This window comes from Chelonoidis abingdonii, chromosome 1 (genome assembly GCF_003597395.2).
Source record: "Chelonoidis abingdonii isolate Lonesome George chromosome 1, CheloAbing_2.0, whole genome shotgun sequence".
NCBI classification, from domain to species: domain Eukaryota; kingdom Metazoa; phylum Chordata; order Testudines; family Testudinidae; genus Chelonoidis; species Chelonoidis abingdonii.
In genome coordinates, this window is record NC_133769.1 from 94,864,855 (window position 1) to 94,888,457 (window position 23,603).

The 23,603-nt window shown below is 42.9% G+C and overlaps 1 protein-coding gene across 1 annotated transcript in view; it reads right to left on the minus strand.

The window, feature by feature from the left end:
* The window catches only part of LOC116838132 (guanylyl cyclase C-like), a 60,434-nt gene that overhangs the window by 32,869 nt on the left and 3,962 nt on the right, over window positions 1–23,603 (minus strand). The window contains exons 4-12 of the mRNA XM_075063633.1: window positions 21,129–21,344; window positions 17,948–18,069; window positions 16,928–17,024; window positions 10,743–10,860; window positions 7,889–8,027; window positions 5,993–6,078; window positions 4,922–5,033; window positions 3,566–3,647; window positions 122–227 (exon numbers count right to left, since the gene is read on the minus strand). Of these exons, the coding sequence (XP_074919734.1) occupies window positions 122–227; window positions 3,566–3,647; window positions 4,922–5,033; window positions 5,993–6,078; window positions 7,889–8,027; window positions 10,743–10,860; window positions 16,928–17,024; window positions 17,948–18,069; window positions 21,129–21,344 (1,078 nt within the window). The remainder of the gene's footprint in view (window positions 1–121; window positions 228–3,565; window positions 3,648–4,921; window positions 5,034–5,992; window positions 6,079–7,888; window positions 8,028–10,742; window positions 10,861–16,927; window positions 17,025–17,947; window positions 18,070–21,128; window positions 21,345–23,603) is intronic.

The window sequence follows — 23,603 nt, forward strand, 5'->3', positions numbered from 1 at the left end:
AACAGATACTTCTACCACTGTCAGAAACGAAGCAGTAGTCACTCTTTGTCTAAACCTTGATAATGCAGAAACTCTGAGCCCCCACAACCCTCCCTCCATGGGGATATCTTGTTTCTCCTACCTTCAGACTGACATGGCTTGTCTCATTGGTCTCCAGAGGCAGGATCTTGTCAGGGGGGATGTGAGACCATTTCTTCTGCCGAAATGCAATATCTCTCCTGTACTTTCTGTGAAACAAATGCATCTGTTTAAGATCATCCTGTGAAACAACTGGAATCCATACTGCTGAGTGTGGAGGGGAATCTTGGAGTATTAGAGAGAATCCTGTGCACTAGCTCCTGTACTCTTTTCTTCATGCATTCCTGGAGAGCCTGCTCCTACAGCTCCCAGCGTTGAGGTCTGGAAGGGAGAAATACTCTTTCCATCACATACACCTTTTTCCCCTGATTCTAGAGAAGTCTGGTCTCTTTGAGGTTTCAGCACTATAGATCTGAAGGGGTCAATGCAGAAGAGGAATTGCTGGCAGGTTGCTGCCTAACTCTTCACATTCATACACAGGGGAAGACAATGCAAGTTACTGCAGAATGAGTCTGCGATAGCTTATACTGTTTACTTTTCTTGCTATTGAACATCCTCTGAAGGCAATCCCAGAGGAAAACATGGATCAGATGAGCCCCTGGCAGCAAGGCTCTTACAGAAATGAATTGTGCTATCCAAGAAAAGCAAGAAGCCAGTGGGGAGGCAGCAGAATGAAGGAAGGTGACTTCTTGTAGAGGGCCTTTGCCTCTGGCAGATTTCCTGATTATACTGGGGAATAATCCTTGGAATTGGGGCATGGAATCCCCTGTCTTTTCTGCAGGAATGTCCTCCCTCAACAGAAGAATTATAAGAAAACAGAAAAACAATTCATTGGAAATTCCACTCTTCTATGTGGGTTGCTTCTGTATAAAAAGGATTGGTTAGTGGAATGCTGGCAAATCCTGAACAGTGACTGGCTGCTGGAGAATGCTTTGGAACACTGAAGATCCTAGGACGCTGACTGACATAAATATTTTATGTTTTTAACATATTTTAACTGCCATTGCTAAGGGGAGAGGGAGAAAATGTCCATTTTTAGCAGTAAAAGTTTTTTCTGATTTTAGTCTGGAGTTTTTTGTTGCATTTGAACCATCATAATTTGCCAGTAGGAGCACCAGTCAAAGTGCTAGACAGTTGTGAGATCATGGGGCTCTAGTTATATGGGTCTCACTGTATCTCTCCTGAATTCCCCACATGAAGCTCTAACAGTATTCAGGAACAGAGAGACATCATAAGGGAGAAATTTCAAGATGGCTAGGAAAACATTAAATTGTGGGAAATTCCCATTTCATAATCTTAACTAGAAAATTCTATGAACTATCAATAATAAGGCAACTAACCCCAGTAGAAAAGAAAGATCCATTTGACTTGTTAGTACCTAAGCATTTATTGGACTGGAATGACATTTCCAATATCTAATACTGGTTTTGTGTTTTTTGAGGACTCTGGATTGATTTGTTTACTTGGAAATCAAAACTACCCAGAAAAGTGTGGATAGTTCAGGATAGGGGTCGGCAACCTTTCAGAAGTGGTGTGCTGAGTCTTCATTTATTCACTCTAATTTAAGGTTTCATGTGCCGGTAACACATTTTAATGTTTTTAGAAGGTCTTTTTTTACGTCTATAATATATAACTAAACTATTGTTGTATGTAAAGTAAATAAGGCTTTTAAAATGTTTAAGAAGCTTCATTTAAAATTAAATTAAAATGCAGAGCCCCCCGGACTGGTGGCCAGGACCCAGGCAGTGACAGTGCCACTGAAAATCAGCTTGCATGCCACCTTTGGCACCCATGCCATAGGTTGCCTACCCCTGGTTTAGGAACTCCACACACTGGGTGATATATAAGAAATGATTGGAGCTCTGGTTCATTTTCTTGCCTAATGGATCCTTAGGAGTATTATTATCATCTATCAAGAGATAAGACTTACTAGAGCAGGAAATTACTGCACAATTGAAACTAGGGTCAGAAGACCTCAGTTTACGTAGGCTGCTTGTGGAGCTTGGCTATATTGATGGGAAGAGCAAAATTGATATCAGGGGTAGACAGTTATTAAACAGGACATTAACTGGCTGATAAAAGAGAATGGCATTGTCAGGTCTCTCTTCTTCCTTGAGAATTGTGAGGTGATCCACTGCATCATCTGAATTAACTAGGATTGTGAAGTTTGGTAACATTTCTACATGCAAAGCGTAAATTCATAGGAAAAAATTAGCAAGAATTGATTCTGAGAAATCACCAGGAATTTCTTCTGTATTGGAGGCTCTCAGAAACCACAGTGATGGGTGTGGCATAAAACTCTAAATGGAATTCAACTATTAATATCTTTGCCATCAATAGATTCAGGAGGGGTAATAGCTCCTTTGGCAGCACTACAAAGTGTCTGGAAATAGCCTTTTGTCAAATTTCTGGCAGCTCTTCAACAAATAAACAAATACAGATTAACTTTATCAGTCTGTTGGCACGTTTGTCCATAGGTTTGTGAACAATGAGCTCTTCCGTTTCTTGGGTACAGCTGGGCATCCAAGTGTGGACTGACTACATCAACTTGGAGTCTTACCTCATGGAAAGTGTTAACTAGCAAGGAGAACACATCTGGTCAAAATGACAGTGGTTAAAGTGTGCTACCAATCAGGTTTTCATAGAATCCAATATTCTTGTTGTCTCTGAAGTCCTTTGATCTGTGGAAAAGGAGTTGTCTGAGCTACTAAAGGTGGAAGGTCCAGGTAAAATAATACATCTTTAAAACTGCCAAAAATGACGGTTCTGAGTCCTGTGAATATGAAAGCTATATAGTTATATGGGTCTCACTGTATCTCTGCTGGAAATGGGTTGAATTTTTTCTCTGAGAAGATCCTAGAGCAGGTTTCAGTTTCTATTTATCTGATTTTTCCGCCTTGATAGAAGCTATACCACAATCTAGTCAGAAAATTTTAGCCATAGAAAAAGCATATGAACTAGCTGCAGTGAGGCAAGACAAGTTTGGGAAAATAGTAAGAGACAAAGAGGGTCTAGAGACTGTGGCACCAAAGCTTTCTGGTGTTTTTATTACTGCAATGACACAAGATTGAGTCATCCTTTCACAATGAACCGTTAAGTCACCAAAAGGGTAAAGAATCATAGTACAGTAATAGAAATGGCTAAGTGAGAGCAATAAGTGAGGAAAAAGTCTGAAGGTTGGCCTTATCCTCACAAAGATGTTTGTTAAGTTTGTGTGTGTATGCAAAGCAGTGCTTTCTAGTGGATGGAATAGGCCTGACAATCTGTTATGTCTACCACCTGAGCAATTGGATCATTTCTCAAAGCAGGGAGCGCTGAACTCAGGTGCAATGCGTGATGTACACAATAGAGTGGCACACACAGAGGGAGAAGCCAACAAGAGCCTTGCTGATGGGTGAGAGATAATTGGACAGATTTTCAAGGAGATATCAAACAACCCAGGCCGAGAAGTAGCAAATGCAGGAGAGAAGAAAGATGAGTCTGGTACCTCAACACTAGCAGAACGATGATCAGAACCAACACCACGGTCCCAGTGAGTGCAAAGACAGCGATAGTCAGGATGTGCGGGCCTGCAAAGGAGAGAAATGGGGAAATATACAACCTTAGTGAGAACACTGAACACATATTAAAAAATACATACCCAGGGCCTGATGCAAAGTCTGTTGAAATCAGTGGAAGATTGGCCTCCAGTTAGGAAGGCAGGACATCATGCCACCAATAAATAAATCAGCTAAGCAGATATGCATGAGGAGTCATGAGGTGTCTCCCTGCCAACCCCCTGAAACATGTCTCACTTATAGAAGCCTGCATGATTCCAAACATGATTTTAATAATGTGACTGGGTGATGTTTGAAATGGGAGTATCAGAGCACTAGTTTTGTTCTTGAGGCTCTGCTTCCCTCTTGTGGCTACTGACACTATACCATGCTAAACAGTATTCCACCACGAATGAATATTGTGTATTCTTCCTAAAGAACCAGAATAAAATTTATGTTGGAGTCTATAGACCCCATCCAGGGATTGGTAGGGTGGGCATTAAAACTCTGAGCAATAGAAAAATCAAAGGTGAAAGCCCTAATTTCAAGGGATGTCATGGGGAAGAGTAGCAGAATTGGATTAGCAATTGCAAACTACAGGGGGTAGCTGTGTTAGTCTGTATCCACAAAAACAACAAGGAGTCGGGTGGCACCTTAAAGACTAACAGATTTATTTGGGCATAAGCTTTCATAGGTAAAAAACCCTCACTTCTTCAAATGCATCTGAAGAAGTGATGTTTTTTACCCACGAAAGCTTATGCCCAAATAAATCTGTTAGTCTTTACGGTGCCACCAGACTCTTTGTTGTTTTATAAAAGGGTTGTGTTCTAGTTATTGAGTTGGTTAGCTTTCTAGAGGAAAGAGGACATAGCTAGCTAGAACAGTTTTGATAGGAGGTGGATGGTAACAATAACTTAAACTTTGGTTATCTAGAGCCATTTTCTGTTTAAATATATTTGTTTGGAAACTGGCTGGAGAAAGTCTTTTTAAATTCTTGGCTTTGGAAAGCATTTTTGTTTGTTTTGCCTAAGCTGCAAAAAACTTGGACTTCTAGATTTGCAGTGGTTCCCAAACTTGGTTCGTGGCTTGTTCAGGGTAAGCCCTTGGCAGGCTGCAAGTTCCCAGTGGCTGCAGTTCGCTGTTCCTCGCTATTGGGAGCCATGGGAAGCAATGGCCTGGCCAGTGGGAGCTACTCCTATTGACATCTCTATGACAGTTAAGATTGGGTGGTCACATTGCATAGTAAGTGTTATCTTAATGGTGCATGAGCCCCCTCCATTATGAACCAGTTTTAGTAGGTATCTCACCGGTGCTTGGAATGTCATTAGGAAGCTTCTGGTTCCTCCAGATGAAAGATGGGCTGGTAGTCATTGGTTTTGTCTCATTCTGATGAGTGTCATACTGCAGGAGGGTCTGGAACTGTGACAGAGTATAGAAATGAACTTTGTTAATAGCTCTCGCGCTAGTCCCTTTCCTTTGCTTCATTCTCCCATAATGCACTATACAACTCTCAGCAAAATAGACTCATGCCCTGTACTGCAGTGATGTGTCCCCTCCAGCCTGGTTCATGTTTCTATTTTTCATATTCTGCCTGTACTACTAGTCTGTTCTTCCCAGAAGTGCAGCAGTCCCATAAAGTCTGGTATTTTTGACTTCATCGGTCTACCAAGTCATCAGGGTGACGTCTTTCCCCACTTGCCTCATTGTGCTGCTGTGAAGAGGCATGCTCTCAAAATGGCAGAGAGGAGATAAACAAGTTCCCCTCGGCCTGTTCAACACCAACAAGACACACCTGCAAGGCTTGTTCTGCCTGGAGTAGGGGGAGCTTAAAAGGGAACACCTGCCCCAGGATGAGGCAGTGAACAGGATGAAGGCTGCCCTGCCTCTGAAAGCCAAGCTAGGCTCACAGAGAGAGACAGCAACAAGCTTCACTTCTCCCAAAGCTGCACAACTGAGCCTCAAAACAACATGCCCCATGAGGAGGGGCTGGAGATAGACCCCCATCTAGACTAAGCCCAAAGAGCTGACCCAGGAAGACTTCCTGAGTCCCAGGTCACCCTTACTTTTCTCTAATTTCCCATGGACTCCCCTCTACCAGAAGGGAAGAAAGAGAAGAGAAGACTTTTCATTTGTTTGCTTGCTCCAAGAACGCCTTGGGCAGCTGCCAGCAGGGTGAGAAAGACAGTACAAGGACCTGAAGTGGGGTCTGGGAGGGGATGTGAAGGGACCCCTACCCCCCAAACCTGCACACAGACAGCTCTAGTACACCTCCCTTTCAGCTCTGGCTATCCCTCTTGTCATAGTCACACTCTAACCCAGAGACTCTAGTTCCCCTCTCACAGATCACCACAGAATACCTTCTTAATGGAATTACATACTTGATAGGAATCTACTGATGTATACAACAGAGACAAATTGACATCAAGATCTCCAAATTCATCCAGGGTCACTGGACCCAATGCACCTGTGGACACAAGGAACAGATCAATGAAGGAGCCTGGCACTTTCCCAAGAAGCATTAACACGTGACAAGAGAGGTGTAGATTAAGAGACTTTTGATGTTAGGGTTTTTCTTCCCATTAACCTTCTGCATCTACATGACAGCACCCTTCTTAGCACCCACATCAGCTTATTCAACCTCTGCTTCTCCCCTATTTCCATACTATTTTTGCTTTGAAATATGCGTTTGAAATTGGTAGAAGGAGTAGATCTGACAATACTGAAGAATGAAGCCTCCCTGACCACAGAAAAGATACAACTCATGTAGCAACCAGTTTGTTTTATTTCCATACACTGATCCTGCCAATGTGCCTTCAAGGGACCATCTCTAGAGGTGAGAAGGAAACTCTGATTCTGTCCTTGGTCTTAAGGTCTGTTAACAAGGAGGGAAATACAGAGATAATTTATGTTCTTTTCTACTGGCTTCACTTGGGCTAGATCAGGGGTAGGCAACCTATGGCATGGGTGCAGAAGGCAACACACGAGCTGATTTTCAGTGGTTTCACACTGCCTGAGTCCTGGCCACCAGTCCGGGGGGCTCTGCATTTTAATTTAATTTTAAATAAATCTTCTTAAACATTTTAAAACCCTTATTTACTTTACATACAACAACAGTTTAGTTATATATTATAGATTTATAGAAAGAGACCTTCTAAAAATGTTAAAATGTATTACTGGCACGCGACACCTTAAATTAGAGTGAATAAATGAAGACTCGCACACCACTTCTGAAACACTGCTGACCCCTGGGCTAGACTTCCATCTTTTAAGGGATAGCTGTTTGGGTCTAATAACCTTGTGTATCTTGCCATTTTAACCATACCTTTTCTTACCTTGCTTCTTTCTTTCTTATGGTGGGGAACACATACATTCCATAACTCAGGATATGTTAATGTTACAGACTAAGGATTTTAGGGTGTAATCTTCATAATCACTCAGTATTGGCCTAATTCAGTTCCCTCTGAAGTCAATGGTGAAATTGATGCTGATGCTTTCTTGCCCAATGGTAGCTGTGGCTGAATGTTATCTACTATACATACTCCCCACACTGCCATCCAGGACAATGACAAAAGAAGACCTGGCTACATTTTTGGAGATGAAGCTTAGAGATGGATTTGGTTCAATGTTATGTATACTTCATCCTCATCCAACCTTGTGTCTAGCCTAAAATAAAACCTGGACGCCAGTCAGATGATAGGGAAGAATCTAATGGACTCTGTAACCCACTTGGATGCCTCACTATTACACATCCTTTGGTCTACCCAGGCAATAGTCCCCACATAGACAATTCAGTCCTCTACACCTACACCAGAAAAGCACAATGTAAAAAGGCCAAGGGTGCTGAACACGTCATCTTATTCTGTGCTGACCAGGGAGTGCCCCTCCCACTATCCAGGAGTATTCCTCCTAGGTCATTTCTGTACCCTTTACACCGCTAGACCAGTGTGAAGAGCCTGCAGCCCAGGAGAGATTCTGGCCCTCAAACATTTTGGTCTTAATTGAAATTTATAAAATGTTTCATCTCTTATTTTGTATGTGATGTATACAGAGGGGGATTCTCTGTGTATGGATATTACTTAGTCTGTTTTTTCAGTGCTGATTATCACAGTATATTTGGAAAAATCAACTGAACAGAACAAGAGGGAAGACAACTCATTGCAGAGTCTGAACTCATTCAGCGGTAAGGGGACTGCACCTCATGCCCACTTGGAAAACAAACTCTCTCTCCCCACAGTCCACTCAGTGAGCTGTTGCTCAGAATTGTACTTGATTACCTTTAAACGTGACGTTCCGAAACTGTTCAATGAAATCAGTGGGACTCTTGATTGGCTGTTGGGAGATTAGAAGTTTCTTCAGGACGTGTCCAAAGAGCAAGACTCCATCCAAATAGCCGACAATATAGTCATTATTCAGCTAGAATAGGGGAAAAAAATAAGCTGGCAACACAGCCTGTTTATATCTCCATCCAAAACTGCAGCATAGTTGGGAGTATCAGCTCAGGAAAAACTTCAGGAATGGAACAGCAGAAGCTGCTGCAGATCAGAGTGAAGTGCATTGGTAGTGGTGGTGTGTGGTTCAGGCTTGGAAAAATAGGATGCTGCAAGGTGGGATTGAGATATATAAGCAGAGTGAGGTGATGCAGCCACAGGTCCGTAGTAAGAGGATACTGCAGGTCAAGATTCAGGTGCAGTGACAGAACTGGGGAGGCCCTAAGACTGGAATAGCAAGAGGTGCTGTGGGTCAAAAGTATTTTCCACGAGACACCTCCTGACGACTGTTGATTTCTAAATCTTCCATGCCTTGGGTTTAGTTCACTAGTCTGTAATACTTGATGGCGCCTCAAAGGTTTCTACAAGCCTGCAGGGGAGACTTGGTGATATTAAAGGTACATAAGGCACTGGTCCTGCCTGACTTTTTGCTGATGCAACTTAGATAGCAGAAAGTTGACCCAGAAAAGAAATGCAGAGGCACAACCTCCAAACAACCCTGGATCTGCTGTGACATTGTAGATGACAGGCCCCAAAAGAGCAGAGCAAGGTCAATCATAAAAAATCACTGAATTACCTTTCATCAGAATTTATTCTGTTGTTCTGTACCAGAGGGCAGTAGCAATACCATTGCACTTATCCTCACGGGCACAGGGCAAGGCAACTAAGCTCTGTAGCTGTACTGCTCAGCTAGAAACCTGTTACAAGAGGGTCTCCCACCTCCAAATCCCCCACTTATTCTCCTTTGGTAGCAAGGTGTTTCATCTCTGTCTTCCCACAATTCCCCCAAATCACAGTTCCAGACCCTTCCTTTTTCCCTGGCTTCCTCTGTAGTGTAGCAGAGTTTCTGTCTCTCAGCCCTTGTTTTCCCCAGAGTCTGTGTCTCTGAAACCTGGCCACAGCTCCTTTTTCCCCCACAGTCCCACCACATCTATAAATCCAGTCTGAATTATGTAATATAGCTACTCTAGAAAGCATCTGATAGACTTTACAATCACCCAAAACTTGAGGTACAGTCCATATTTTCTACTCCTGAGGGCATTCTGTGCCAAAAAATAAATTTCTTTAAACGACATATTAAGATTCTGCAAATGTTATTTGTCAAATAAATGTGGAGGCTCCAGCATGGCACTGGGGAGCACAGACCACGGGGTGCACAGAAGTGGGAGATCATGTGCAGCTCCCCTTCCCCCGTACAGGACACGGACTCAGCAGTGAGGCTGCACCCAACCCTGACACAGCGCAAGGATAGGCCTGCCCCAGAAACACCCCCGAGCCCTGCCCCTCTATGCCAGATGCACCTGGTGTGGGCAGGCAGGCTCAGCAAGGCAGGATGCAAGTGTGGAAGGCTTAGCGTGGGAGGATCCAGGTGTGGGTTAACAGGGTTCTGTGTGGGGCAATCTGGGTGCGGGTGGTTCAGTGAGGGAGCTGGGTGTGGGCAGGGTCTGGATGCACAGGGGCTTGTTGGAGGGTTCTGGGTGCAACGGTAATGGGACTGTAATGGGGGGTCCAGGTGAAAGGGGTTGATGCTCAGCAGAGGGGTCTGAGTGTGTGGGCATGGGATACACCTCAGCAGGGGGGTCTGGGTGTGGGGGCTCAATGGGGGGTCCAGATGCTGGGGGAATGGGATTCAGTTGGTTTGGGATTCTGGTGCAGCTGGTTGGGGCTCAGTATGGTGGGGATCTGGGTGTGGGTGGTCTTCCAGGTGGTCCAGGTGCAGGGGGAGTGGGGCTTGTCACAGGAGTTCTGGGTGTAGGGGTAGGGCGAGGCTCACAGGGAAGGTCTGGGTATGAGGGGGTCTGGATGCACAGGAGCTAGATGCATGGGGGAGCAGCTCCCTGTATAGTAATCTCTACCCCTGCAGCTGAGGAGCGACGGGTGCAGGAAGTGCTGGGGGGTGGGAGGTTACAGAGCTTCCTACAGCCAGGGGAGAAATCTTGAGATGGGTCTGACCTGGCCCCAGATGCTATGTAGGAGAAGAGGAAGTCCCATCCTCCCCAGCTCAGCCGGGACTAGCAGCTGAGCCTGGCGCAGGGTAGGAGCCACGAGCCATGTCTTCCCCAATCCTGCCCCCAACCCACAGTGATCTACCACTCTGCTGGCTGCCCTGGGCACCTGAAACATACTGCTGGGGAGGGTCGCATGACCACTTCTGTGGCTTCCCTTTGCTTCCCTGTCAGAAACTCATTTTTCTGTGGGGAAACAAAGAAATCTGTGGGGGACATAAATTCTGTACATGCGCAGTGGCACAGAATTTCCCCAGGAGTAAAAATTTTCACTGCTCTCTCCCAAGTCCCATAAACTAGATACTCGCAGGCCAGTTAAAAGCTTTGAACTTAGTTTGGGCCTCATAGTGTAGCACAACCATCTTGCACCTTTGCTTTGTGATGCTGTAACCCCACATCATGATGTCAGATTACAGCAGGAAAATTAGATGTCATCCAGCATTGTCACACTGTCATGACATGAAGAGCTAAACATTGCTATACCACACTGCTGTTTTGCAATGTGGTTAGTTTATTTTGTGGGATAAGTACAGTCAGTAGCAGCCTTTTCATTTATTTATTTATTTATTTGGAACACTCTTGTTTGAACACAGGTGAGCTGGATGAAATGATCAGATATGAAATAGTGTGGTTACCAGGTATTCTTCTGTGGAATTCATGGAATTCGGTGTGTAACTGGGTGGTGGCAGCGTCAAGACAAGGACATTCCGCATATAACTGTCTGATTTGGTGGTGTTCTGAAAGTAGATGTTACTGCAAAGAAAAACACAAGTGATAGCAGGAGCAGGGGAGACCTCCAGCTCTGCATACCTAGAGAGACCTTCCCTCTCTCCCAAAACAAACATTTGATTAACAGGTTCACATGGTGGTTCTCAAACTTTTTGACACTGTAAATCCTTTTTCACTGTGGTAGATACATCTCTTTCCATTGTTCACACTACCTCTGTGGCAGCTATAGTGTTTAGCTACACAAAATGATAATATTGGGACAGATCTGAAGAGACCAGATAAAAATAAACACATATGACTAAATAGAGTCTATTGCCCTGCTTTGTTTCTGTGCTGTTTATTTTCTGTCCCTGCTTGAAGCACTTTACATGTAGAGAGACTAAGTTCCAGATCCAAAATGCCATCTAGGCTTCTAACATCTATTAAAATCAGTGGAAGTTAGGAGCCTAAATACCTGGGCCCGAGTCTCTTCTTGGTGTCTGAAGATTCCATTACTACAATATCTCCAGATTACGGGTCAATTTGTTTTTGACCTCTGATGCATTTACTATCCCTCTAATTTCGGTGTCCTTTACAAACTTGATCACAGCAGAATTTACACAACAGAAACACTTGGCCAAGAAAGATATGAAATAGCTATGCAGGGTGCAGAGAAGGGCTGGCTTGTTTTTCCTTAGTTTAGTGAGCTAAAAGAGTCTGTGGAAACCATCAAAGTTTGGTGATGAGCTACACTAGCTTGATGGGCTACTGCTTGAAGATGGCTGCTACTTCACTTCATGACAGAAGCAGCTCTGCAGACCATCTAGAAGTGCTCCACAAACCACAGTCTGAGAACCACTTGCTGAAAGCATCACTGAGAGGAGATTGACTACTGTGATAGACCCAGGCCAGTTGGGTACAGCAGAAGGCAGATATACCGGCCACTGAATTAACAGTTTTCTGTTCCCTGACTGACCAGAGCAGGGGCTGCTCCAGGCTAATGAGAACACCTGACTCTAATTAACCTGCAAAGAGTCAGGTGAGACCATTAAGCTAATGTGACCACCTGACTCTAATTAAGGCCCCACAGATACTATAAAAAGGGCTCACGCCAGTCAGGCAGAGGAAATATGGCTGAAGGGCTGGTTAATGAAGATACTTGCAAACCATTGTTAAGTGAGCCCTAAGGTAAGGGAGAAGCAGGAGAGCTGTGGGGAAATGTAGCAACTCTGGCAGTGAAAGGTTGGCTGCCAACAGCTGCTACTATTAGGGTCCCTGGGCTGGAACATGGAGTAGAGGGGGGGCCTGGATTCCCCCCCAACCCACCACTACAGGAACATTTCCTGGGAGGTAAAGTCAGGCCCCTGTCAGGACAGGAGGCTAAACTGTTCTGAAATAAGTCCCCAGGGACAACAGACTGCGGGAGTTCTCTCTCCAACTTCCTTGCTGGCCTATGATGAAAAGGGCTCAGTAGATTGTAACCCTGGCCCTAGAGAGAGAGCTAAATGGAGGGTCACAGTGAGCCACTGAGGCTATCATAAACTCCCTAGAAGTGCAAGACTCATGGGGGCAAAGTCAGAGCTCTACCACACTATATCAGTGGGAAGGGGCAGTATTATATAATTGTATTTGATACAGTTGGATTGCTAAAAGCTCCTTTTGTGACTCTCATCCCATATTTGATTGCTCATTCTTGTCTTTTTAACTTTCAGAATGAATTTAGTGCCACAGTAAGAGCTTTGGAGTCCAAAGTCCTCTTTTTAGCCCAAGCACAGGAGGCAGCAGCAGCTAGGACTATAACAGGGTTTAAAAGAGAACTAGATAGCCATGAATGGACTTAATCTCCATGAATCTATTAGCCAGGATGGGTAAGGAATGGTGTCCCTAGCCTCTGTTTGTCAGAGGGTGGAGATGGATGGCAGGAGAGAGATCACTTGATCGTTACCTGTTAGGTTCACTCTTGCTGGGGCATCTGGCATTGGCCACTTTTGGCAGACAGAATACTGGGCTGGATGGACCTTTGGTCTGACCCAGTATGGCCATTTTTGTTCTTATATCCTCCACCCCCATACACACTGCCCCTGCCCTGAATAATATCCCCAGACATTCACGCTGCACCTTTCACCCTGAAGAGATCTCAAAGCACTTTACAATCAGGTTTGGACTAACCAATAGGGAAAATTCCCTGGAGCCCACAGGATTTAGTAGCTCTGCAAGAGACCTCTTAGCAGTGGCTCACTTAGTTCTACAGATGAACATGATCTATGCTTGAGTCCTGGTTGGCAGAGGGCTCTTGGCTCAATGGAATTTAAATCCAGAGCTATAGGGGGAACTCCACCACTGGAGAAAAGTGGGGTCTGATCCAGTTACCCTCTGCTGCTTGTTTCGATTTAGCATATTTCTGTTTGAGAAGGCCTGATTTGAGACATGCCATAACTACAGGGTTATGCTAAAATCAAAAACAAGCAGCAGCAAATGGTAGGAGCGCACCATGGCATTGAGGCAACTGGCCCTGTCAGAAGACCACATACTGCAGTGGTGGCTCCAATCCTCCTATTCAAGGGAGAGAAAAAAATAATCTCATCCCCTGCTTCCCCCATCCTGGGCAGAGTGGAGATTTAGTCTGTGCTATCACTGCACAGACCACCCATCTGTAAATATTTATATGCAAGGTGATTGGGGGGGGGGGGGCACACATAAATGAATTTATCTTCAAAACACCTCTGTAGAAGTTGTCTATAGGCAGCAGCAAGGCACATTAGAAGGGTGAGATTTGTAAAATGCTTTAACTGCTCCATGTAGACCTTGCTGACATGAACTAAAAGATACTCAGATCTTGTTAACATAATCCTTTTAGGTTGCTCCAGAAGGGTCCATGCAGGGCAGTAAGAGTACTGTTCACTGAAGCGCTTTATCAATCATATCCCTCTAACATGCTTTGCTAGTGCCATGTAAACGAACCCTTAGTGATGTGCTCACGGTCTGTGGTAGTCAGAGTCAGGAATAAAGCCCAAGTGTTCGAGTCCAAGGAGCGTGCCTTAACCAGGAGCACATCTTCCTCCCTAGTCTGCTCTTTACAACTATATCAACACAACACCACTGAAATATAGGCAGCTGGGCGGGGAAGAGAGGCAACCAATTTCAGACACCACTCTGCACACTAGTGAAGGCAGGGAAATTGTGGCTAAGGGCATACCCCTGATCTTATGGAAAATGTCATAGAAAGCTTGATGTCAACACAACACTTACAGGACTCCACATTTTAAAGGTGTCATCTGAAAAACACACACACCAAGTGAACTGCAGGCTACTTCATGTATTCCCTTTGGAGGAGGAAAGATTGAGTTGAGCCTGTTGGAACTTTAAACTGTGATTCCAAGAGGTGTTTGAACCTAGATTTTAGATTACTAAACTATTCCTTTAGTGCCTCAAGCGTCACCCAGAGAGGCCAGCTCTAGGATTGACAGTGCATTCAGACTCCATGGTCCTGGGATTCTTGGCCTCTTTGAGGTTGCCCCAACTGGAACCAGTTAGCATATATTGTCTTAGTGATACTGAACTGAGATAACCAGTCCATTTCACATAGAACTGTAATCAGTGAAAGGCTCCACAAACCATTCCTAATCTGAGTTTTCCTGGTCTTTTGCCTGCCAGCCATTGCATGGACCTGATTGGAACTGGTGACTTATAGTCACAGGAATTTAGAGTACCATGAATAGTACCCTGTTTTGTGATATTTTCAATAGCTCTTACATCACTCTAACATCCATAATAAAAATTTGTCCTATACATACCATCAAAGAGATGGTCAATATACTACTGCTACCTGATTTTCTTCAGATTTATATACTTGCTCACATCCAAGCTTAGTATGTTTCAAAGAGGGATTTAATCCTAGGGCAAACCTGAAAGACATTTCTTTCAATGCCATCAACACTTACTGACAACTCCTCCCTTCCCTGTTATTGCAGATATGTGTTTGAGTGAAAACTTCTAGGCCTCCAGCTGCTGTTCCATCCTGCAGTGAAGTCAGAATCTTGTATTTGTGAAATCCCATTGAGATCACTGCTGTGGAGGTCAGTGCAATAACTGGCCTGGTAATAGCCTCTCTCTCTCACCTTTATATAAGTCTGACAAACTGGAAAATCAGAATAACAAGAAAACAATCCAGGCGCTAGAGGAAATGGTAAATGTAGGGAGATTTTTAAAAAATCCAATGTCATTTGGCCATATTATGCAACTAAGTAGAACTGGGTAGGAAAAAGTTGTCCAGTCCTGCGAGAAATTTCATTATTTTGAAAAGCTGCTCATGCTACAGTGGGACAAAACTGAGATCTTTGAAATTTTCTCTGTGAAAAATCAGCATTACCAACTACAGAATAACCAATGGCCTAGTGATTATGGCACTCACCTAAAATGGAGGAAACATGAGACCTAGGTTCAAGTCACTGCTCTGCCTAATTCAGGCAGAACTGTGTCATCTACATCCCAGCTGAGTCCATTAGCTACCAGGCTATTCTAAGATGGATCTCTCCTGATGAAGCTGTTCCACTTCGTGTACGTTAAATATTCATTGGCTCAGAAAGACTGACTGACTCTTTACCCCATGGTTAGGGCACTCACCTGGAATGAGGTAGACCTGTGTTCATGTCTCTGCTCTGAATTAGGCAGAGCAGGCCCTAAAACCTAGACTTCTTATAGCTCCTGCATCCTAAGAGAGGGCCATAACCAGCAGACTATTCCAGGGTCTCTTGCGCTTTTATTTTGAGTAGAAATTTCAACTTGGAGCTGAAAATTTTTTAATCAAAACTGCCCTTTTGACAGGATTTGACAAATCAACATTTTTGGATGAAAAACTTTGTCAAAAAATTCCTGACCAGCTCTACAGCTAAGGGGGATATGAGAAATTTCTACAATTACATTAAAGGCATAAACACAAAGGGCCAGACCTTCACAGGTATTTAGGTGTCTAGTGGGATTTTCAAAAGTGCCTAAGAAGGTTAGATCCCTAACTTCTATTGATTTGAATGAGTTAGGTGCCTAACCCACTCAGTGGGCAGTGATCGATCCAGCAGGGGTCGATTTATCATGTCTAGTCTAGACGCGAAAAATTGACCACCAAGTGCTCTCCTGTCGACACCAGTACTTCACCAGAGCGAGAGGTGCAGGCGGAGTCGACGGGGGAATGTCAGCAGTCGACTCACCACAGTGAACCTACCATGGTGAGTAGATCAAAGTACATTGACTTCAGGTATGTTATTCACATACCTGAAGTTGTGTAACTTAGATCGACACCCCTTCCTCCCCCCACTTCCCCCCACACCGCCCCCCGTGTAAACCAGGCCTTAGATGTTTTTGAAAATCCCACCAGGTGCCTCTCTGCTTCTTTAGGTGCCTATCTTTGAAAATATTAGCCTTCTGGCCAGATTTTCAAAGGAGCCTAAGGTAGTTAGATGCCCAAATCCTAACAGAGTACCTAACTACCTTAGGCTCCTTTGAAGATCCCATTTTAAAGAAGGAGAGAAATCATGTAGGTGATCTGAAGTGGCTGTAATTAGGAACACTAAGATGAAACTGAGCAAGTGAATATTTAGCTGAATACCAGGAAATACATCCTAGTAGGGAGATCCATTTGGCTATGGAATAGTCTCTCAGCGGAGGTGCTGGAAGCCCCGCTATTATGTCATTTAAATTGGACAAGACAAAACCCTGAAGAATATCTTTTTGGGTGCATTCCTGCATTGCTGGTGGGGTAGTAGGGAGAGGATACAAGGACACTAGTTCTAACTTGATTTCCGTTATTCTATAATTTCATCCTGCAGTGAGGTCATGACTCTATGATTATGACATCAGTCCAAAATTTAGATGCCTTTGAAAAAATCTAACATGGATTGGATAAGTGATGTGGAGGATGCGTCCTGGTTGAAACACCAAAAAGCTTTGATAATTGGCTAAAAGGGGGGCAAGAAGACTATGAAAAGGAGGTGACTGAGAAATATTTCATGGTAAAATGTCTCCTCAGCATGACAGTTCCTCTTGCACTATTTCCATTAGCTCCATCCTACAAGAAATGGGAGTGGGGGCAGAAGGAAAACCAGTGGTGATACTTTACTTGTGAAGATCCACCAGGATGATGACTATGTCCTCATCCACTTTCTCTTCCCCTAGGATTGTCTTGACCTTAGCTGGGGAGCCACACATGATGATCACTACAAACCAGGCAAAGACAGATGGAGAGAAGGTGAGAGGCATACAATTAAGGAGGGGGGACAAATAGAGTTTTACATACTGTTCTTAGACCATAAACTCTAGAATAGCAGGGCTACAAGAAGTCAGGGCTGAGAGGCATTGCCAGAAATAGGAGAACAGATAGTTGTGGGTCAGGACTGAACTACACAGTCAGTGGGAGGCGAAAGCTTGCTCAGCACCTGCCCACATTATGCCTGACTCTGGCCATTATCAGCTCCTTTCTTTCATGAGCATTAAAATCGCACATAGATGGAATGCAGCGTAAACTACTATCAGTAACATGGTATAGAAGGTTCTAAGGCAAAGGGCGTTAGAAGAATAAACCATTAATCTGTCACTGGCTTCCTTATTCTTGTGCTCCCCCTCCTCAGTGATGTCAGGGGTTAGTATTATCATAAGCACTTGTTAATACAGCTGAGGCATCACCACCATGCCTAGAGTTTCCAGTAGGGATTGGTCATTCCCCCATGTTTGAAATGAGTCCCCTTGTTGTACAAAAGGGGTGTGTGTGAGAGAGAAACAGACACAGAGAAAAGCTGGGCATTCTTGTGACACAGGAATCCAAACTATGACCAGGGGCTGCTGGATTATGAATGCTCCACTGGACAGGGCTTGTAGGAAAACACTGTCATGTCTTCAGAAGATAATCTACCCCAAGAGGCCTCTACAAGCAGAAAATGCCCATATGCTTTATCAGGACAGTGGGGAAATTGAGTTCTGTGCCATCTTCCCACATTCACAAAAATAGAAGAGGAAAAAGAATATCTGTGCTCTTTCTGCCATAAATGGAAAGATTTTCCCCAGAACATAACCCTGGCAGTAGTGCATAGGCAGAGAGCAACGGCATGCATGCAAGGGAGAGGGAACTCTCCTCTCCCCTTACCATTGCTTTTCCGGCTCTGATCCTTCACAATTTTCTTTAATTGTTCTGGTGTCCTTAAAACCTCTTTGAACTTCACCTCTGAAGAGAAGTATGAAACTCCAGCCTCCAGTGCATTAAGGTACCTGATGCAGGGTAGGAAGTGCGGGTTATAGATCAACTGAAAATATTGCTAATACCTTACATTTATATAGTACCTTCCCTCATTAATAATCCTAAAATGTCTGATAGACTGTTTACAGCACATAAAGATCACTTCACCTACTACAGAAATGTAGCCACTTCTGGGTTGGAATGCAGCAGCCATTCTGCATCAATAAAGTTAAACAACAGAATTTGGGAGGGAAAGCAGTACAGAGAATGTGAGCATAAAAAGGAAAACTTTGAATCTGACCAAGAACCACTTAAATCTGGTATTATAAAGGGTTGGTTCAGATAATTCATTAATGTAGTAAGATAATTTTCAAAACAGAAAACTTTGAGGAATTACAAAATCTAGTGAGTGAGGTTGAATGAGAGAGTGGGGAATCCTAGAAGATACAAATTGAAGTTCAAAGGAGCAAATGTGATTTTTTCCAAGGGACTGCTAAAAGACCTGAGGTTTAAAAACAGTGATTAAAAACTATGAGGCAAAAAAAAAAAAATAACAGTGCAAAGTCAAGTAAGACTCGCTGGAGAGAGAGAGAGGGAGAGGAAAAAAGCAGAATGAGTAAATGCGAGGTAAAAGTACTAAAAGGACATTGTCAATTTGAAAATCCTATTTCTAAATCTGAAAATTTTGTACCTCCTATAGTTACAAAAGAGATTTTGGGTCACTATGTCTGAAAAATTAGTGGAGGGAGAACAAATAATGTTCTCTATTTTTTCCTCCCCTGGTTTGCTTAGTTTGTGATCAACAGCACTTAGGGCACCATCCTTTGAGGTGCTGAACCCCTTTTTCTCCTATTGTCTTCAGTAAGAAAAGAGTGCTCTGCACCTCACCAAGATCATGCCCTTAATAAGGCTCCAATCTTGCACATATTCAGGTGTCTTAACAACTTTACGCACATGAATAGTCCCATTGGAGATACTCATGCCTCTAAATATTGGTGGGGTGGAAATAATCAGGCCATATTATTTAATGGGTGCTTTATCATAAATTGGATTTTGAAAAGAAAATAGTCAATTTAAAACACTTCAAGTTAACCACAGCACTTTATACAAAATAAGTCCTTCCTGAAAATAACAATACACAGTTTGAACAATTAGGAAGTAAGGAAGACCATGACAAGTAGTATTGATAAAGGAAATACAAGAAAATATGAAAATACACAAATCAAGAGCTCTGAATGGTAGGAAACATAAAGTATTAAAGGAATCTAGATAAAGAATATACGGTACCATGGACATTTATTTTTGGAAAGTTATGGAGAACTGGGGATATAGCAGAAGATTAGAGAAAAAACACTGATTTTTAAAACACGAAAGAAAAATGATCCTGGCAATTACCATCCTGTAAGTCAAGTTTCTATCCTTAATAAAAGGACAAATACTAAGAGAAAATGGTCATTTAATACCTATGAGATAATGGAACTGGGACTGTATTTTAGTTCCTAATTCAACAGAGAACTTAAATACATGCTTAAGTCAAATTGAAATCAATAGGGCTTCATCTGATACATAAAGTTCAGCAGGTACTTATGTGTTTTCCTGACAGAGGGCAATAAAGAATAAATCTTTCCACACAAACTTGATTGCTTTTTTAGTTTAATTTCCCAATCACTGGAAGAGTGGAGTGCACTAAATGTAATATTTGGATGTTAATAAAGCAATTATCTCAATTTTACTTGAAAATTAATTCAAACTGGGATAGGAACACACACAAACTGACATTTGGCTGATTGCGGGACATAAACAAAGGGTAATGATAAATAGCAATATATTGTGCAGGTAAAGTATCTGTTGGACTATCACAGAGATTGATATTAAGTCTGTACTAACATCTTCATTAATGAAAAATAGAGTAAAATATAATAATACAACTCCAATATGATACGAAATTAGGAGAAATTGTACCTAGCACTGAGGACAATGAAAAAACCACCAAGAGACTTAAAAAGATTAAAGTCTGGGCAAAAAGTAACTAAATAAGATTGATTCAACTTGGGAAAAGACATTGTACTGTAACTAAAAGAAAAAAGTCAGTATCATTGATTGAAATTCAATGGTAATGAAGAAGACTCTAAAAAACCGAACAAGGCCTAAGGGTGATAAGCGGACAGCAGATTAGATATGATTTTTACAATGCTGTGACAGAAAGAGCAGCCCCTGCAGTTGCATATACTGAAGTATCGTGTCACAGAGCAGAAAAGTAATAATATCCCTCTATGGCCATGGTCTGGTGAGACCATACCTAGGCTATTGCTTTCATTTTAGGTCATTTCATTCAGAGAAGAACATTGATCAGAGTTTGAAAGGCATTCAGTGTAACATAAATAACCAGTGACTGAAGGGACTAAGGTGAGGGAGAATTAAAAGAGCTAACTCAGGCCCTGAACTTGCAGACTTTTACGCATATCAGTAGTACTAAATAGGGCCTCTCATATGTTAAGCCAGACGCATACCCATTTACAGCCAAGATTTAAACAGGCTACAAATGTTTGAATAGTGTAAAACCCAGGGCTTGATTTTTTTCCTTCCTTCCACAACCATCAGATATACTCTTTTCCCCTAGCAAGATACAAGTAACAACTGGACTGATTTGTATCCTGTGTGAGGACAATCAGGCATCAAGGAGGAAGTAGAGGAATTACTTAGGATGATATAGAAAGTCATTACTAGGAGTGATTGGGATGAAATTGAAAGAGGGAAAATTTAATTTAGATGCCAACAAAAACTCAGGCAGTGAAATCTATTAAACTGTGAAATATTCTCCCAATGGATGTGATGAAAATCTGTAACTTGGGAACATTTGCAAGCAGACTGGACGTAACATTGGCAAATGTAGTGTAGAGAATATTGCTGTTCTGGAAAGGAGAGGAATTGGATGGTCTAATTGATCTTTTCCAACTCTCAGTTCTATGAGAGCAATAAAGAGATTTAGAGAGGGAGAGGGAGAAATCTAAGGATAGCCTAAAGAAATCATGCCAGAGTGAGTCTGCGTTTTCTTGGACAGTAGTTGGGAAAGACTTGGGAATGCTCTTACCAGAAGCAGTCTTCTGTGGTGTTATCTGTCTTATAGAGGTAGGTGGATTCCCAGGAGCTGGTTTTGAATGGCAAATTGGACTTTTTCCAGAAATCAACGAAGAAGTAGATCAGTTTCCTGGCTGGAGTCAGGATTCGAGTTAGGTTGTCTTTATAGTCACATGACAGCCCAAAGCTCCCTGCAGAGATCAGAGGGATGCCCAATATTGTGTCAAAGCTAAGGGAGGAGAGGGGGAAAAAAATATGACTGATACATGAATTGATGTCACATCAAGGTAGCTACCAAGTGATTCACAGGCCCAGTACTTTCTCAGTTTGTGTCCTGACTTCGTTTTACAATAAACTAAATTTGAAATAATACTCCACCCCCTCCCACCAAAGAACAGGTGAAATCTTTAATGAAAATGTCAGTACAGCGTAATGGTGCTCGACTGACAATTTAACTAGTCTCAGTATAGGTACACTGCATGCCTCCATGACAGACTACCCTTCCAAATGATTATGACATAATTATAGGCCTTAGGAAAAGCTTTTCTCCCACATGGGGAGCCTTCCTGAAAATGCTACAGATAGCCTTCAAGTGACGGCTGCTATGACTCTACAAAGACATGTAATGAGACCACATGTCTCTAGGCTCCATCTTGGGATGTCAGTATTTTTCTACAGACTGGTCTGGGAACCAAGCTTTGGGAATAATGGGTTCCCGCCATATACAAAAGCTATATAAGGCAGGGAATGATATCATCTGATGTTCTTCACGGCCCACCCAAGAAGGTTCCTGGAAACACGTGAGGAAAAAGACTGGACTGGAGGAAGTGCTGCACCTAGGCTAAAGGGATTTCTAGCCTGTGAATGAAACATCTGGGGATTCTGAGCTGTAAAGCAAGTGCAGCTTGCCCCTTAAGAATCTGCAGCCTGCTTATATCATCTCTTAGGGTGAGAATCTGCTAATCATATCAAATCTATCTAGCATATCAAATTTAGTTTTCATTTTTTGTTTATTTGATAGCAAACAGTTCAAAGCAGATTGCCAATCACTTAAAATCTGTCTTTTGTAGTTAATAAACTTGTTGCATTATCTAACCAGTGAGTTGGAGTGAAGTGTATGGGAATCATAGCTCGGGGCAAAGGCTGTTGCATATTCCTCTCCATACAGAGGGAGGGGGTGAATTTTATGAGCTTACACAGTACACTTCCCTGTGCAGTGTAAGATGGTATAGTTTGGAGTTTATACTCCAGAGTGGGTGCGTGCCTGAGGAGCTGGGAGTTGCCTTAGCTATAGCCTTCCAATGCAGAGGCTAGTCAGAGAGCCTGCATGTAATTGCAGCTGGGTGTGTCCCTACCCATATATATGCCGGTGAAACTGCAGGTTGGAGGGCTTTGCAACTTATCACAGCAATACAGTGTGAGAGGGAGCCCAGGCTGGTGGGTTAGGGGGCCAAGTGGCATCCCAGTCTTGGGTGGCACCCTGGGGGAAACCCATCACAGTTGCTGTGATGCCATCTTCTGCTTCTAAGAGTGGGTCTGAAACCTATCAACTTATTTTAAACAGTTCATGGAACAGCTATCAGATGATGATGATTGTAATTTTCTTGAGGCCAGAGGGGAGCTAGAAACAAAAAGCTCCCTGTCTGCTGACCGATCAATCCCTTGTGTAATCTTTCTCTCAACCTCTAGGTGTCATATAAGAACCTCCTGAATCAGTTATCACATTTCATCTTATGTAGAAGGGTAAAATTATTGTACAGTGCCAGCCTATGCACTACGGAAATCTGAAATAGCTTAGTGAAGTTTCGTTATTTCCATTAAGCCAGTTTTGGATGAACTGTGGGCTGACATCCTTTGCCAGGTGAATGATGTCAGATGAATCACAGGCCACCAATAGCCACTCTTCTTAAATTGGTTTTAGTACTTCACAGAGCATGGTTGGAGGAGAGATTCTCAGAGCCATTGACAAATCTTACTCCTACAACCAGACTTCTTAGTATATTTTGGGAAAGGGGAAATAGCAGTGGTTATAGAGACAAACATGGCAAACCTCCACCTGGCGTGAATTTATGAAAACAGCACTATTTTTCCTCCATAGAGAGGTTGTAATAGGTGAAGGTATTTTCTGCAATGTTGCACTGTTATCACTTTACACTAGAAAAATTCTGCAGTTCTTTTAGGACAATCTTTTACACTTCATAGGAAATATTGTACTGAACAATATGGCAATTAGAATTATCTGGCACTGGTATGACAGAACTACTGTCTTACTTCATCTCCAGGTAAAGGCCATTATTATTATGAAGTGATGTAGCTTATGCTTGATGCAGTAGAAAAGGGGGAGCCTTTGGAGGGATGCACAGTGCTCGGGAGGACAACTGATGCAGTGAATCAGGAAGATGATTTCATTGTGAAAATGGAAATTTACCAGGCTGGTTTAGAGTACTGCCAGGTAAAGAACCTGCTTTTGGTTCCCAAATCTGTTCAT